At 47.5% G+C, this 12,382-nt stretch overlaps 1 protein-coding gene across 3 annotated transcripts in view; it reads right to left on the bottom strand.

Moving 5' to 3' along the window:
• The window catches only part of WDTC1 (WD and tetratricopeptide repeats 1), a 24,560-nt gene extending 18,272 nt beyond the window's left edge, over positions 1-6,288 (bottom strand). For all 3 annotated transcript variants that reach the window (XM_010003684.1, XM_010003682.1, XM_010003683.1), the window contains exons 1-5: positions 6,134-6,288; positions 3,458-3,541; positions 2,485-2,531; positions 1,178-1,289; positions 585-772 (exon numbers count right to left, since the gene is read on the bottom strand). In XM_010003684.1, the coding sequence (XP_010001986.1) occupies positions 585-772; positions 1,178-1,289; positions 2,485-2,531; positions 3,458-3,541; positions 6,134-6,241 (539 nt within the window). In that variant the 5' untranslated portion in view covers positions 6,242-6,288. The remainder of the gene's footprint in view (positions 1-584; positions 773-1,177; positions 1,290-2,484; positions 2,532-3,457; positions 3,542-6,133) is intronic.
• Between the last annotated feature and the right edge of the window lie 6,094 nt (positions 6,289-12,382).

Below are 12,382 nucleotides of genomic sequence, written 5' to 3'. Positions count from 1 at the left end.
TGGATGGGGCTTGGAGCAACCTGGGCTGGTGGGAGGTGTCCCTGCCCATGCAGAGGGGTGGATCTACATGATCTTTACAGTTTCTTCTAACTCAAACCATTCTATTTTATTATAACAACATTAACAGTCATTTGTGCCCCTGGCAGCATCTCAGCTCAATACACACCAGACCTAAACATCAGGATAACCATCAAAACCAGCTCTACAATGTGCAGAAATTTATTTAAGTCCCAAATTAAACTCCAAGCCATGATCTCACAACCGGTAGCTCATATGAAAAGTGGAACAGACTCCTCTAGTAGAGTCCCAATGACTCTGGAGGGAAACATGGCTCAGCGTTTTATCTCCTTCCCATTTGCCATGGCTGCTCTTTTCCTGGTCTCCCTTTTCAGTGGAGTAAACCAGAGGAGCTGTAGAGAATATCTATCAGAGGAGTCTACATTTTAAGATGAATCCTTCCATTTTCAGGAAAAGGAGAGATTAACTTAAGCTCTTTAGTAGAGAGGCAGCCTGTCTTCAGATCTGTGCATGGGATTGGATCCTAATCCAATTAATTTTGGGGCAGAACAACTGGAGTTCTGTACCTGATTAGCCCATCTTCTGCTGCACTCCAGAAGGTGTTGGGCCACATGGGAGCCGTGGCAATCCTCTTAACTCTGTTGGTGTGATCTCCAAACATGTGGATGGTCTCCTTGACAGTCAAGTCATGGACATGCACCTTGGAATCTGCAGCTCCCGTGATGAGGATCCGATCCCCCGAGTGCGGCAAGAACTGTGGGACACAGATTTGGCACTCAAAGTGGGGAAGTGCTGGGGCTGCTCACACACAGCAGCACTGAGCTGTTCCCAAAACAAGCTGCAGGAACATGGGATGGTCCATGTTTCTACCCATGTGACACAAAAACACCAGTGTGCCCACCAAAGAGTCACCCAAAACAGTCTCCTCACCACATGTCCTAGTCTGGTACAACCAATTCCTTCAAATTTACAGAGAGAATGAGATGGGAGCTGCATAAACTCAGAAGTGCAGGAATTTGATTTAATGCCACTTTTTCCCCCCTAACATTACTGGGGGGGGGAAATCACTTGCAGGAAAATGTTTCCCAACAAGCATCTATTCTCCTGCTGCTTAGGTTGCTGATTTTGGTAACTGTTCATTCCTTCTAACCATCTATACCTTGACAGAAAAGATGTTTGCAGTATGTCCTGTGTGCATAGAAAGCAGTTTCTTGTGGTGCAGAGGATCCCAGACAATGGTATGCTGGTCATCAGAGCCAGAGGCCAACAAACTAAAAGAAACAGAAGAGAAATATGCAGCATTTATTCTTCTGTTCTAAACTGTGACCAATTCCTTAGAGCGGTTTGACCACAGACAGCCCTGAAGTTAATTCAGCTCTACCAAGCCCACTTCCTCTCTCTTTTCTCAGCTCTGTGTTCCTGTTGCTCCCCCTGGACCAATCCATTCAGCCAGTTCAGGGAGCTAAACCAGCCAAAGATCAACTCCATGCAAAATAAAGCCAGTGGGTTGTGTTGGTTTAGCTCATTGAACCAACTCACCACAGGCTCAGATGGAAAAGGGGAAAACAATAGGAGCACTTGGTCAACAATAACACACAGGGCCTCCATCTTCCTCATTAGCCTGGCTGAATTAACTGCTCCACATCATTCCCAAGCCAAGGCACTCATTCCTGGACTTCGGATGTGCCCAAGCATTCCCAAGCCAGTGCTCACTTAGTGATCCCCAGATTGCTGCTGAAGTGCAGGGTGTGGTGGTGGCATTGCAAGGAGCTGTTTGCCTTGCACATGTATCTGCACTGGAAAGGAAAGAATTTGACATCTGCAACTACCAGCTCTTTTCAACTCATTTCCTTGTAGCCAGATCTCTTTCAAGTGCATGAAATTTGCAGTGGTAAATAATTCTGAAGAGTATCAGACAGCAGACTTTGAATCTTGGAAGAGGCATGTCAAGAAATATATGCTCTTCCTTCCATCCAGTAACTTCTCATGTGGATTTTCTTTATTCCACTTGCTTAATGGAAATGCTCAGATGTTGAGTTTCCCTCTAAAATTGCAGGGAGGTGTTAACCCCCTCCCTCCCTTATCTATTTGTCCCCCAGCAGATGCTTTTAACAGTGTGGAGAAGGGGGTGGGGAGATGTCAGTAGCAGCTGGCCAAATCCTAAAGATCCATGATAATCCATAATACCACTTAGGAGAAGAGAAGCAGCCTTCAATCTCCACTTCTTAGTCTGACCATTTCCCTTCTGAACTCACTAAAGGGGCATTTCTAATAATATCCAGATATATTTAACAAAATTAAGCTGCTTTTGAAACGTGAGCTCTATCACAGTTCAAAACTTGGGAGCTCCAGCTCCACTTGACTAGGAATGCGGAGCAGCTCCTTATAAAATGACCCCCCATACTGCTCCTGGGAGAACCTGGGGTGATCAGACTGTTGATCCCCCAAATCAACCCAAATACTTACTCTCCTTTTTCATTCCATTCCAGACAGTTGACACACCCAGAGTGACCCTGAGGGGTGAAAAAAAAAAACAAAAAAGAGGAAGATGCTGTTACACAAACTTCAGACTTATCAAACTGAGCTGTTCTCAGGCAAGGACACACTGTGCTCCCCACACTTGTTCCAACACAAGCAGGGGTTTTTTTCTTCCAACCCTGCAAAATAAAAAACCCCACCCACATGGCAGTTAGGCACCTCCAGAAAAGACAAGACATGCTCTAGCATTTGGGGTAGAACAGGCAAAATGAAGCAAATAATAAAAAATCAAAATGAAGTGTTGAATAAAGTGGCAGTTTAGCCTCACAGGCTACAGATGAAATCCTGCTGCACAGGTAGGAAGGTGACTTTGCTTGCAGAGCCTGTGGCTAAGCTGACAAATTACACGTACAGGTTCTCTGGGAACACAGGGAAAATGCACTTTCGAGAGCTCTTTTTGAAGCACCTTGCTGCTGGGTGACTGCATCATCCATCTTCATCCAAATTAACCAACAACTGCAACAGGAAAGACCAAGGGAGCACAGAGTAGGATTTGATGGGGGAGATGGGACTGAAAAGGGGGACAAACAAATCTTTTCCTCCCCCAAACCAAGACAATCTCAAGATCTTTTGAAGCTGGGTTAAGCTGTAATACAACCATGTTTTTTCTAGGCAACAAATCACACTTTTCAGCACCAGCTGAGTGTCTTGAGCAGGTGAGAGTCACCTTCTTCAGCCACCACTGCTGGGATGAGCTGACCCACACCCCTGAAATGCTCTCTTGCAGGTGCATTAGGTAACACAGAAGCTAACACAGGATCTCACTGAGCTATTCCTGGCTCTAATACAGTTTAGGGGACTAAATCAGTATCTATGCCATCCAAGAGAGAATCCCACATGCTCCCCCATGCTGTCCTTTCTCCTGCAATCTCAGCTGGCTCTTTAACAAGTGCCCAATTACCTGCAATTCTGCTTCCAGGCCCAGGCGTCGGATGAAGGGATCAGTGACATGATAGTGTCGCTCGAAGCCCAGAGCACCCCTCTCCTGCAGGAAGCAAACAAGCACCAAGCTGACTCCAGCAAACAAAACAAGTCTTTTTTCTTTTTTTTTTTCCTTTAAGAGAAGAGTCAAGACCTTTAACAATCAAGCAGGGACCTTGCCAGGTAGTGGGGTTTCCATATCATCAGGTACCTGTCCTGAAGACATCGCTTGCGCCATCTCCAGGTTGACAGGTTTGTCATTTCTGCCCCTGAATTGGGTTAAAATGATGTTTATCTAATTGTCAGGCTCAAGCTGAACAGCCAAGATGAGATTTGAAAGAACTACACTAATAGAGAAGACATTGCCTACTTTGGGCCAGAAACAGAAGATCCAGAAGAGGTTTGGAATCCCTGTCATTACCCATTGGAAAGGATTTCGTAGAATCATGGAATGGTTTGGGTTGGAAGGGACCTTAGAAATCATCCAGTCCCATCCCCTGCATGGGCAGGGACACCTCCCACCAGCCCAGGTTGCTCCAAGCCCCATCCAACCTGCCCTTCAACACTGCCAGGGATGGGGCAGCCACAGCTTCTCTGGGCAACCTGTTCCAGAGTCTCACCACCCTCACCGGGAAGAATTCTAGAAGGACCTCATTCCCAACGACTCCAGCACCAGACCACAGCTGCTTAGGAGAGCTCTGCCATCACACAGAATCCATCCTGAAGCAGCACCACCAACCCAGGGCAAAGAATTGGGGGGTGTAACTGGACAGCATCCTTTTGGGATGGCTTTATTTCATCAGAAGTGGAGTAGGAGATGTAGCTGCAGCACCACAGCACAGCGTGTTCCACAGGGAAGGGAACAGCTGCCACAGAACTGCGTCAGTACAAATGAAGGTGAAGAAAAGCAGGACAGTTGTTTCCCCTGTGATCTGACAGGGTTCACAGATGCATCAGCAGATGGCCTCGATGAAAAAGGGCCAACTGCAGAGGCAGACATGGAGAAAAGGGAATGCAAGTCAGATTTTGGATGGAACATCTAATGACCAAGGAGATTCCTTCCTAGAACCTGATCCAGCCTGGGTCCCACCCCACACTACCCTGCAGTCGGGCAAAGACAACGTAAACCTTCGTTATCACCAAGTATTAATGAGAAGATTAATGTCAGAAATGACACTGGGAACATGTTAGTGTTTGCAGAGCAGACACAAAGAGCCAGTGTGCTGAGTTACAGCTCTGCAGAACAGTGTGAAGTAATGAACTCCACACAACAAAGGCTGTTTAAAAACAAAATGGAGACGGCTAGAAGGGAACTGGAGGAAAAACAAAGCAAAATGGGCCCTTTGTAGTAACTTCCATTACAAATGTGACATATTTTCATGGAAAGCATTCCCAAAACACTGCTAGGCCCAGTGCAAGGGGCTGGAGTTCTAATTGTCTTGCTAATGCAATGGAAATTGTGAGGAAACTGGAAGGAATGGTGAGGAATTTAAGCTGGAAGAGGGGAAACTGAGGTTGGAGATGAGGAGGGAATTCTGGAGTGTGAGGGTGGTGAGAGCCTGGCCCAGGTTGCCCAGGGAAGCTGTGGCTGCCCCTTCCCTGGCAGTGTTGAAGGGCAGGTTGGATGGGGCTTGGAGCAACCTGGGCTGGTGGGAGGTGTCCCTGCCCATGCAGGGGGTGGGACTGGATGATTTTTAAGCTCCCTTCCAACCCAAACCATTCCATGATTCTACTAGGTCTGTGCAGTTGGACATTGCTTTTCCAAGGAACTGTCAGACTGAGCAACCTTCCCAAGGTCACACATGAAAGTCTAGCAGACCAGACAGTGTGAAAAAGTCCCAGGCTAGGGCTCTAACCACAGTCCCATCCCTTCTTTGTTAGAGCAGCAAAATAAATCTTTGCACATGTATTAAATCATAATACAAAGTTTGGGGCCAAACTGTGAAGTGAACATTCAAGCTCCTAGTTCCTTATTCTGGCCACTAACAGACCACTTTGGTGAATGCTGATTCCCAGGAAAGCTGCAAATGATTTAAAGCCCTCGAGTCCAAGGAATAATTGCCTATTGTGTCTGCTGCAGTTAGTCCTTTCACGTTAAGAGGTATTTCACAAATGCAGCCCTCAGATGAGTGATCCCACCTCCGTGGCAGTTTTTCCCCACACAAAGGCAGCAACACATCACTCTTTCAAGAAAAAAAAGAGAGACAGAAAGAGACTGAGACAGAGATCATTAGCTTTGCTGCAGTCAGAAAACACCTTTGATGGCAAGATCACACGAAGGGAACACAAAGAAGCAGACAAAACTCATGAGGGAAGCCAGCTAAGGGTCCTTCATGGGGCCCAAACACAAGGAGCTGGATTTCTCTCTTCAACGTGGCCCTCAAAAGGAACAGAGCTGCTGTCTAACTAGCCTGGTGTACTCCTGCTAGGGAGACCTGCTCTGCTGTGCCACACTTCATCCCAGCTCTTCATTAAGGCCACTCGTAGGCCCTTTGAGTCTGTTCTCTTAAGCTTCTTACACAGATTATCAACAGGTAAGTAGCAGAGATCTTTTGAGAAGTACAGGCAACACCAGGAGTGTTTCCCAATCCAACAGGAATACAGATTCTCCATCTCTTCTCCACCCAGCACCAGGGAACACTTGGTTCACACCTACCTTGATCTGCCTGTGGATGATGTCTCTGGTGATGTTTGCTTTTGCCATCTTCTTGCAATGGGGCAGACAAAAAGGAGCTATTGGAAGAGCTGCTGTGGATCCAAGCATGCCAACAGAGCCACGGGCCTCACCAAGGGCATTTAATTACCTGCAGGAGAGAGGAGTGAGGGAACAAAGGCAAGCACATGAGCACATCAGGCCATTCCTTGCCATGAAGTATTGGCCACCTGATTTTTCTTTCTCCACTTACATGTTGCATTGTGGCTGTGAAAGGGGCAAGCATTGAAATGGGATCCAGAAAGGGTGTGGGGTTTCCATCCTTACATACAATCAGAACTTGACTGGATGAGATCCTGAACAAAATGACCTAATTGAACTTGTTTTGCACTAGGCTGTTTGGATTAGAGGCCTCCAAAGACCTCCTGCAGCCTGAACTATTCTTTGGAACTGCCACTTTGCATAATTTGCAAACAGTGCCCAGGGATAAAGTAAGGGCATTTATTCTCAGGAAGCTGGGGAGGGACTTGGGACAAGGGCAGGGAGGGAGAGGACAAGGGGGGATGGATTAAAAGTGGAAGAGGGAGACTGAGGTTGGACATGAGGAGGGAATTGTTGGGTGTGAGGGTGGTGAGAGCCTGGCCCAGGTTGCCCAGGGAAGCTGTGGCTGCCCCATCCCTGGCAGTGTTGAAGGGCAGGTTGGATGGGGCTTGGAGCAACCTGGGCTGGTGGGAGGTGTCCCTGCCCATGCAGGGGGTTGGAACCAGATGATCTTTAAGGTCCCTTCCAACCCAAACCAGCCTGGGATTCTATGATTTACAGACCCTAGGTCCTGTGCTGTCGCATTTTGATATTTCTACAGTTCTCTTAAAAACCCAAACAATTAAACCCCATTTTGTCCTATGTAACCTGACAGTTTGAAATCCTCTTCAAGAGCTTCTACCAGCAGAACAAGCCAAAATTTTCCAACAAGCCCTCTTTTGAATGAGGAAATGCTGATTCATTGAAACATGGACATTTCACAGAAATGCAGCAACAAATAACTTGGCTGAGGTCAGGCAGAAGATCTCACCAACTCTGCCTGATTCTCCACTACTTCATCCCTCAGGCTGTTGCAAAATGAGGGTTTCCACCGTGAGCCACATCAGGGCAGGGCAGCTCTACTACACCCCAGAACTCTGGGTTTCACCTTCACTTGCTCTCAAAACCTGTAAGTGTATTTCTCCATGGGCAGAAAGCACAAAAAAATCAGGTGTTCTCACAGGAAGTGGAGTTTGTCCAATGTGGAATTTCAGATGGCTTTCCTAACAGAGCTGGCTCCTCTGTGCAGCTCTGTGGTGGACACAAAAGTGTCCTTAGAGCTGCAGATGGGTAAGAAATGTCATCCAAACAAACTGAAATGTGGATTTTCTTGCAGTGGGTTCCTAGGGAGGATTTTTAGGGTAGCCATGGGTTCTCTCCAACACAACCCACAAGGAAGAGTTGAGAGAGTTGGGGTGTTCAGCCTGGAGAAGAGAAGGCTCCAGGGAGACCTCAGAGCACCTTCCGGGGCCTGAAGGGGCTCCAGGAAAGCTGGGGAGGGACTTGGGACAAGGGCAGGGAGGGAGAGGACAAGGGGGGATGGATTAAAACTGGAAGAGGGAGATTGAGGTTGGACATGAGGAGGAAATTGTTGAGTGTGAGGGTCTGAGACAGTTGGAGTGTTCAGCCTGGAGAAGAGAAGGCTCCAGGGAGACCTCAGAGCACCTTCCGGGGCCTGAAGGGGCTCCAGGAAAGCTGGGGAGGGACTTGGGACAAGGGCAGGGAGGGAGAGGACAAGGGGGAAGGGATGAAAACTGGCAGAGGGGAGATTGAGGTGAGACATGAGGAGGGAATTGTGGAGTGTGAGGGTGATGAGAGCCTGGCCCAGGTTGCCCAGGGAAGCTGTGGCTGCCCCATCCCTGGCAGTGTTGAAGGGCAGGTTGGATGGGGCTTGGAGCAACCTGGGCTGGTGGGAGGTGTCCCTGCCCATGCAGGGGGTTGGATCCTGATGATCTTTAATGTCCCTCCCAACCCAAACCATCCCATTGTATGAAGGACATAGGCTCCCGCAGCAAAGCCCCTTGGCAGCTGGGCAGGTTGATGGTGCTGACTCTGCAACTCAGAGGAAAACACAGGAAACCAGGACAGACCCATCACTACCTGTGCCCAAGGCCAGCTCTACAGACACGTGCTAGTTGGGATAAATAAGCTGGAAACCACGTGGATGTGGTTTCCAGACACTTTGCTCCTAAGCTCTGCAATCAGAGATGGGGATTGTTAACTCAAGCAGCTTCAAGTTTGGACAGACTAAACCTGCAGGATGAAGAGTAGCTGTGATCTCTCTCCTCCAGTTTCTCCAGACACCTTCCCAGCAAACAAGTCTCCACCTGCCCTTCTCCTAGGCTGCATCCCCATAGACTGCCCTTCTTAAACAAACCCTCCAGGACACAGGAGTGTTTTCTCCACCTGTAGCTGCAGTACAGCAGAGAGACCTTCCACAGCCCTGCAACACCTCAGCAGCTCAGTCCTTGGGTAAGGACAAACCCCACTACCTCCTCACCTCTGAGATTCTATCCTGATGCTCCGCTTCTCTTCCTCCTCCTCCACCCAGCCCTATGAAACACCTCCCACCCCACCTCACTTCTGTACAAAACTGTGACCAGTGACTGTTGACAGTCAAACAATTTTTGCAGAGCAGTGAACTATCCATTAATCCAAAGCACACCCTGGAGACACAAGAGGGACAACATTCCAGCAGATCTCTGTCTTGTCTGCAGCTTCCCACTCCTCTTAGTGCTTCCCTACAACATTCTCAGACTCTGTCTGCAGTGCCCCCTCTCCAAGCAGCACCTGGCTTATCCTTCCTCTTCCCTGTCTTGTCTTCCTCTTGAAGAGCAGTTTAGTTTTCTTCTGATCTTAGGACCCCATCCCATGCCAGGGCCGTGCAGGCAGTCACCTCCTGACTGGCAAATGTCCCACTGCTCTCTTTAAGACCCCTGGAAGTATTTTGGTTGGATTTCCTACCTCTAGTCATGGCTAATTTCTAAACAGGTCCTTTTTATTCAACTCCTGTCTAGCAAGAAGGCGCACACACAGAGAAATACATGTTCATGAGAAGATAGATCTCCTGCACTCTACAGACAGAAATAACCCACGCCAAGAAGTCAGGCCTAGTTGGGAGTATCCTGTTCAAGGGCAGGTTAGATGAGGCTTGGAGCCACCTGGGCTGGTGGGAGGTGTCCCTGCCCATGCAGGAGGGTTGCAACTAGATGATCTTCAAAGGTCCCTTCCAACCCAAACCATCTGATGATTCTATTAATAACTACAAACCCACTAACACACCAGAAATCCACACTTCGACTGTATGAGCAGGATGCTCAGAGGGAATGAACATCCAACTCCCTCCCAAACCTACCACTCCTTAAGAGTGACTGGAATTCCTTTGTTATCCAAGAGAATCTCCTCCACTACAGCATTTTACACCTTCTGGAACTCTGAAACACACTGCCAGGGGCAGCACAGCAATAGCCAGGAGCTTGCTGCCTCTGTGAGTGTTTTTAGGACTAATGGGTGGGTTGTGGAGCTTCCCAGCTGTTCCCAACTCTCTGGACAGGCCATTTTCAGCTGCAGCAACTCAGAGGCATTTCCAACAAATTGTGGCTCAGAAGGTTTCCAAAAAGGGATCCATTTGATTTCTTATAAGATCCAGAAAATCAAGAAAACCATCCACGAAATCAGCCCTTTCATCGACAAAGAAGAACAAGGCACAATTTAAAACAAAGCACCTTGAGGCAAAACTGACTTGAAACATCCTAACAGCATAACAGCAACATCCAAGGTTAAGGGGGCAAATTGTCCAGTGTCGCCTGGGATGCTGATCCAGGCTTTCTAGCATCTCACAATTAAAAATAAAGGGCAGGCTTGGAAAAAAAAGAAGCAGCCAAATGGGAATGCACAAGACCATGGTCTCTCTCTTGCCCAGACAGGACTTGGTTTGACAAATCATGTCAAGTGCTTAAAGACCTCCCAGGATGGATGTAAATGCTTGGCCAAGAAGACTCCAAGAGCCTTCCTTGCTTTCATGATGCCACTATTTGTTGCTCAACAGGTATTCAGCACAAAGAAATCACAGCTGCAAGGCTTTGGCAACCTAAAATTAGTGTGGAATCCCAAATAAGAAGTGCCAGATTCTCATTCCAGGTCAGATTGTGTCCATGAGCCACCAGTGGTCACAATCCCAGGTCACATTCACCATGGATGTTAACACTTTCCTAGTTCTTGAGTTAATCCATGTAAAGCTCCTACTATGAAAGAAGCACCAAGTTAAGAAACGCTAAAGATTATATTGACCAAACCACTGTGCATGGAAATCAACAGGCTCTAATGATGTCAGAAACCAACATTGGCATGAAGCATAAAACTCCCATAGCTTTGTAGACCTCCTGGAAATATATATATATGGATATATAAAGATATATATATATACATATATACACACACATATATAAAACAGAGAAGAATAAACTGCACCTCTGATTTCTTAGCTAAAGGCTTCCAAACATGAAGCCCCTTCCAAGAGTCTGTCCATTTGTTACTAAGTCAGTTGGTACAGGATGTTCCTCTTGCAGCAAAAACCTCTGGGGTTGTTTTTTTGTTTCAGCAAAACCACTGTGCAAATTCTCTTCTCTTTTAAGAGATATTGTTTCCTAAACCATTTGTGCAGTTCTTTGGCTTTCAGCTAAACCTGCACAACCAACTCTGGGTAAAATGAGAGGAACTGAATCCCAGTGACAAGGAACAATTTAGGATAGATCTGTACTGCTGATACCAGTGATGACCCTACAAGCACTTTGGCTACACCTAAGAGACCATCAGGACCCTCCTTGGTCATTTATTAGATGACACTGGAGTCCAGTGTCATAGACTCCCAGACTGGTTTTGGGTTGGAAGGGTGGGATCATCCAGTCCCACCCCCTGCATGGGCAGGGACACCTCCCACCAGCCCAGGCTGCTCCAAGCCCCATCCAACCTGCCCTTCAACACTGCCAGGGATGGGGCAGCCACAGCTTCCCTGGGCAACCTGGGCCAGGCTCTCACCACCCTCACACCCAACAATTTCCTCCTCATGTCCAACTTCCATCTCCCCTCTCCCACTTTTAATCCATCCCCCCTTGTCCATGTTCCTCCATCATCTTTCAAGAGCATCTCTGCTCTCAATTCCAAGCAAAGACAAACCTCTCTCATCCCTCCCTGTTCCAAACTTGCCTGGAACACTCCAGAGAGGACTAAAAACCTGGAATTTACTCACAGCTCCCACCTCATCTGCCATAACAGCCTGTTCTCAAACTACATCCTGAAGCATAAAGAGGACCACCCCACCTGCAGCTCACTCATGGACCCTGCTGCTCCTGCAAGGCAAAGCTCCAGAGGCAGAAAAAGAACTTTGGCAACACTTGGTCTTTAAATCTGCGGTCAAAAATTAACAAGCCACAGATTCCTGGAGGCTGTGGGCTCCAAAGCTGCTGGGCTGTATTTACACTGACAGGAACTTAAGAGCTCCTTAAGCTCCTGGAAAAGTCTCCTTTGGAAAGGTGCTTCAGGGTATGAGATGCAGAGTATCAAGATCCTCTGGCTTTCCCCAGCTGGACCTTTTAATTTCCTTGAAACACTTGCTCTAAATCTAGAAACAAAGCCTTGACATTGATTACACAGACAATTAAGTTGTTTTAATGCTGAACAGTCCCAATGCAGACAGGATTTGGGAGGTTGTTCCTTTGCTGGAAGATGTTTTTCCCTCACAGAACCATCTATAGACACCCTCAAATCTCACCTACACACGCACAGACAAGTGCCCTGCAGATGGGGGCTTCAAATTCCAAATCAGGGGACCACCCCCCTTCAGAAAAGCTCCATCAACATCAGGTAACTCCACAGTCCACCAGGACTCAAACCAGCAGTGGTTAAATCAGCAATTCAACTCCGAACAGTTTGGATGCACCCAAGTTTCTCAGTCTCCACACTCAAGGTCATTAACAAAAGCAGAGCTCTGCACACTACAAGCCTTGAGGATATCAGACTCATCCCAAAGGAAGATTCCTGTGACCCTTCCCTTAAGCATCTATAAATTCCTTCAGCCATCCAAACACCCCCTTGAACCAAACTCAGCAGGTTTCTTTAGCCTGACAACTTATTTTCTTCTCTCCTCTTTACCTTGACTTCCCAAGGTAGGGA

This window comes from Chaetura pelagica, unplaced genomic scaffold (genome assembly GCF_000747805.2).
Source record: "Chaetura pelagica isolate M959 unplaced genomic scaffold, ChaPel_1.0 scaffold698, whole genome shotgun sequence".
In the NCBI taxonomy this organism is placed as follows: domain Eukaryota; kingdom Metazoa; phylum Chordata; class Aves; order Apodiformes; family Apodidae; genus Chaetura; species Chaetura pelagica.
This window is presented reverse-complemented; position numbering and strand designations above follow the sequence as displayed.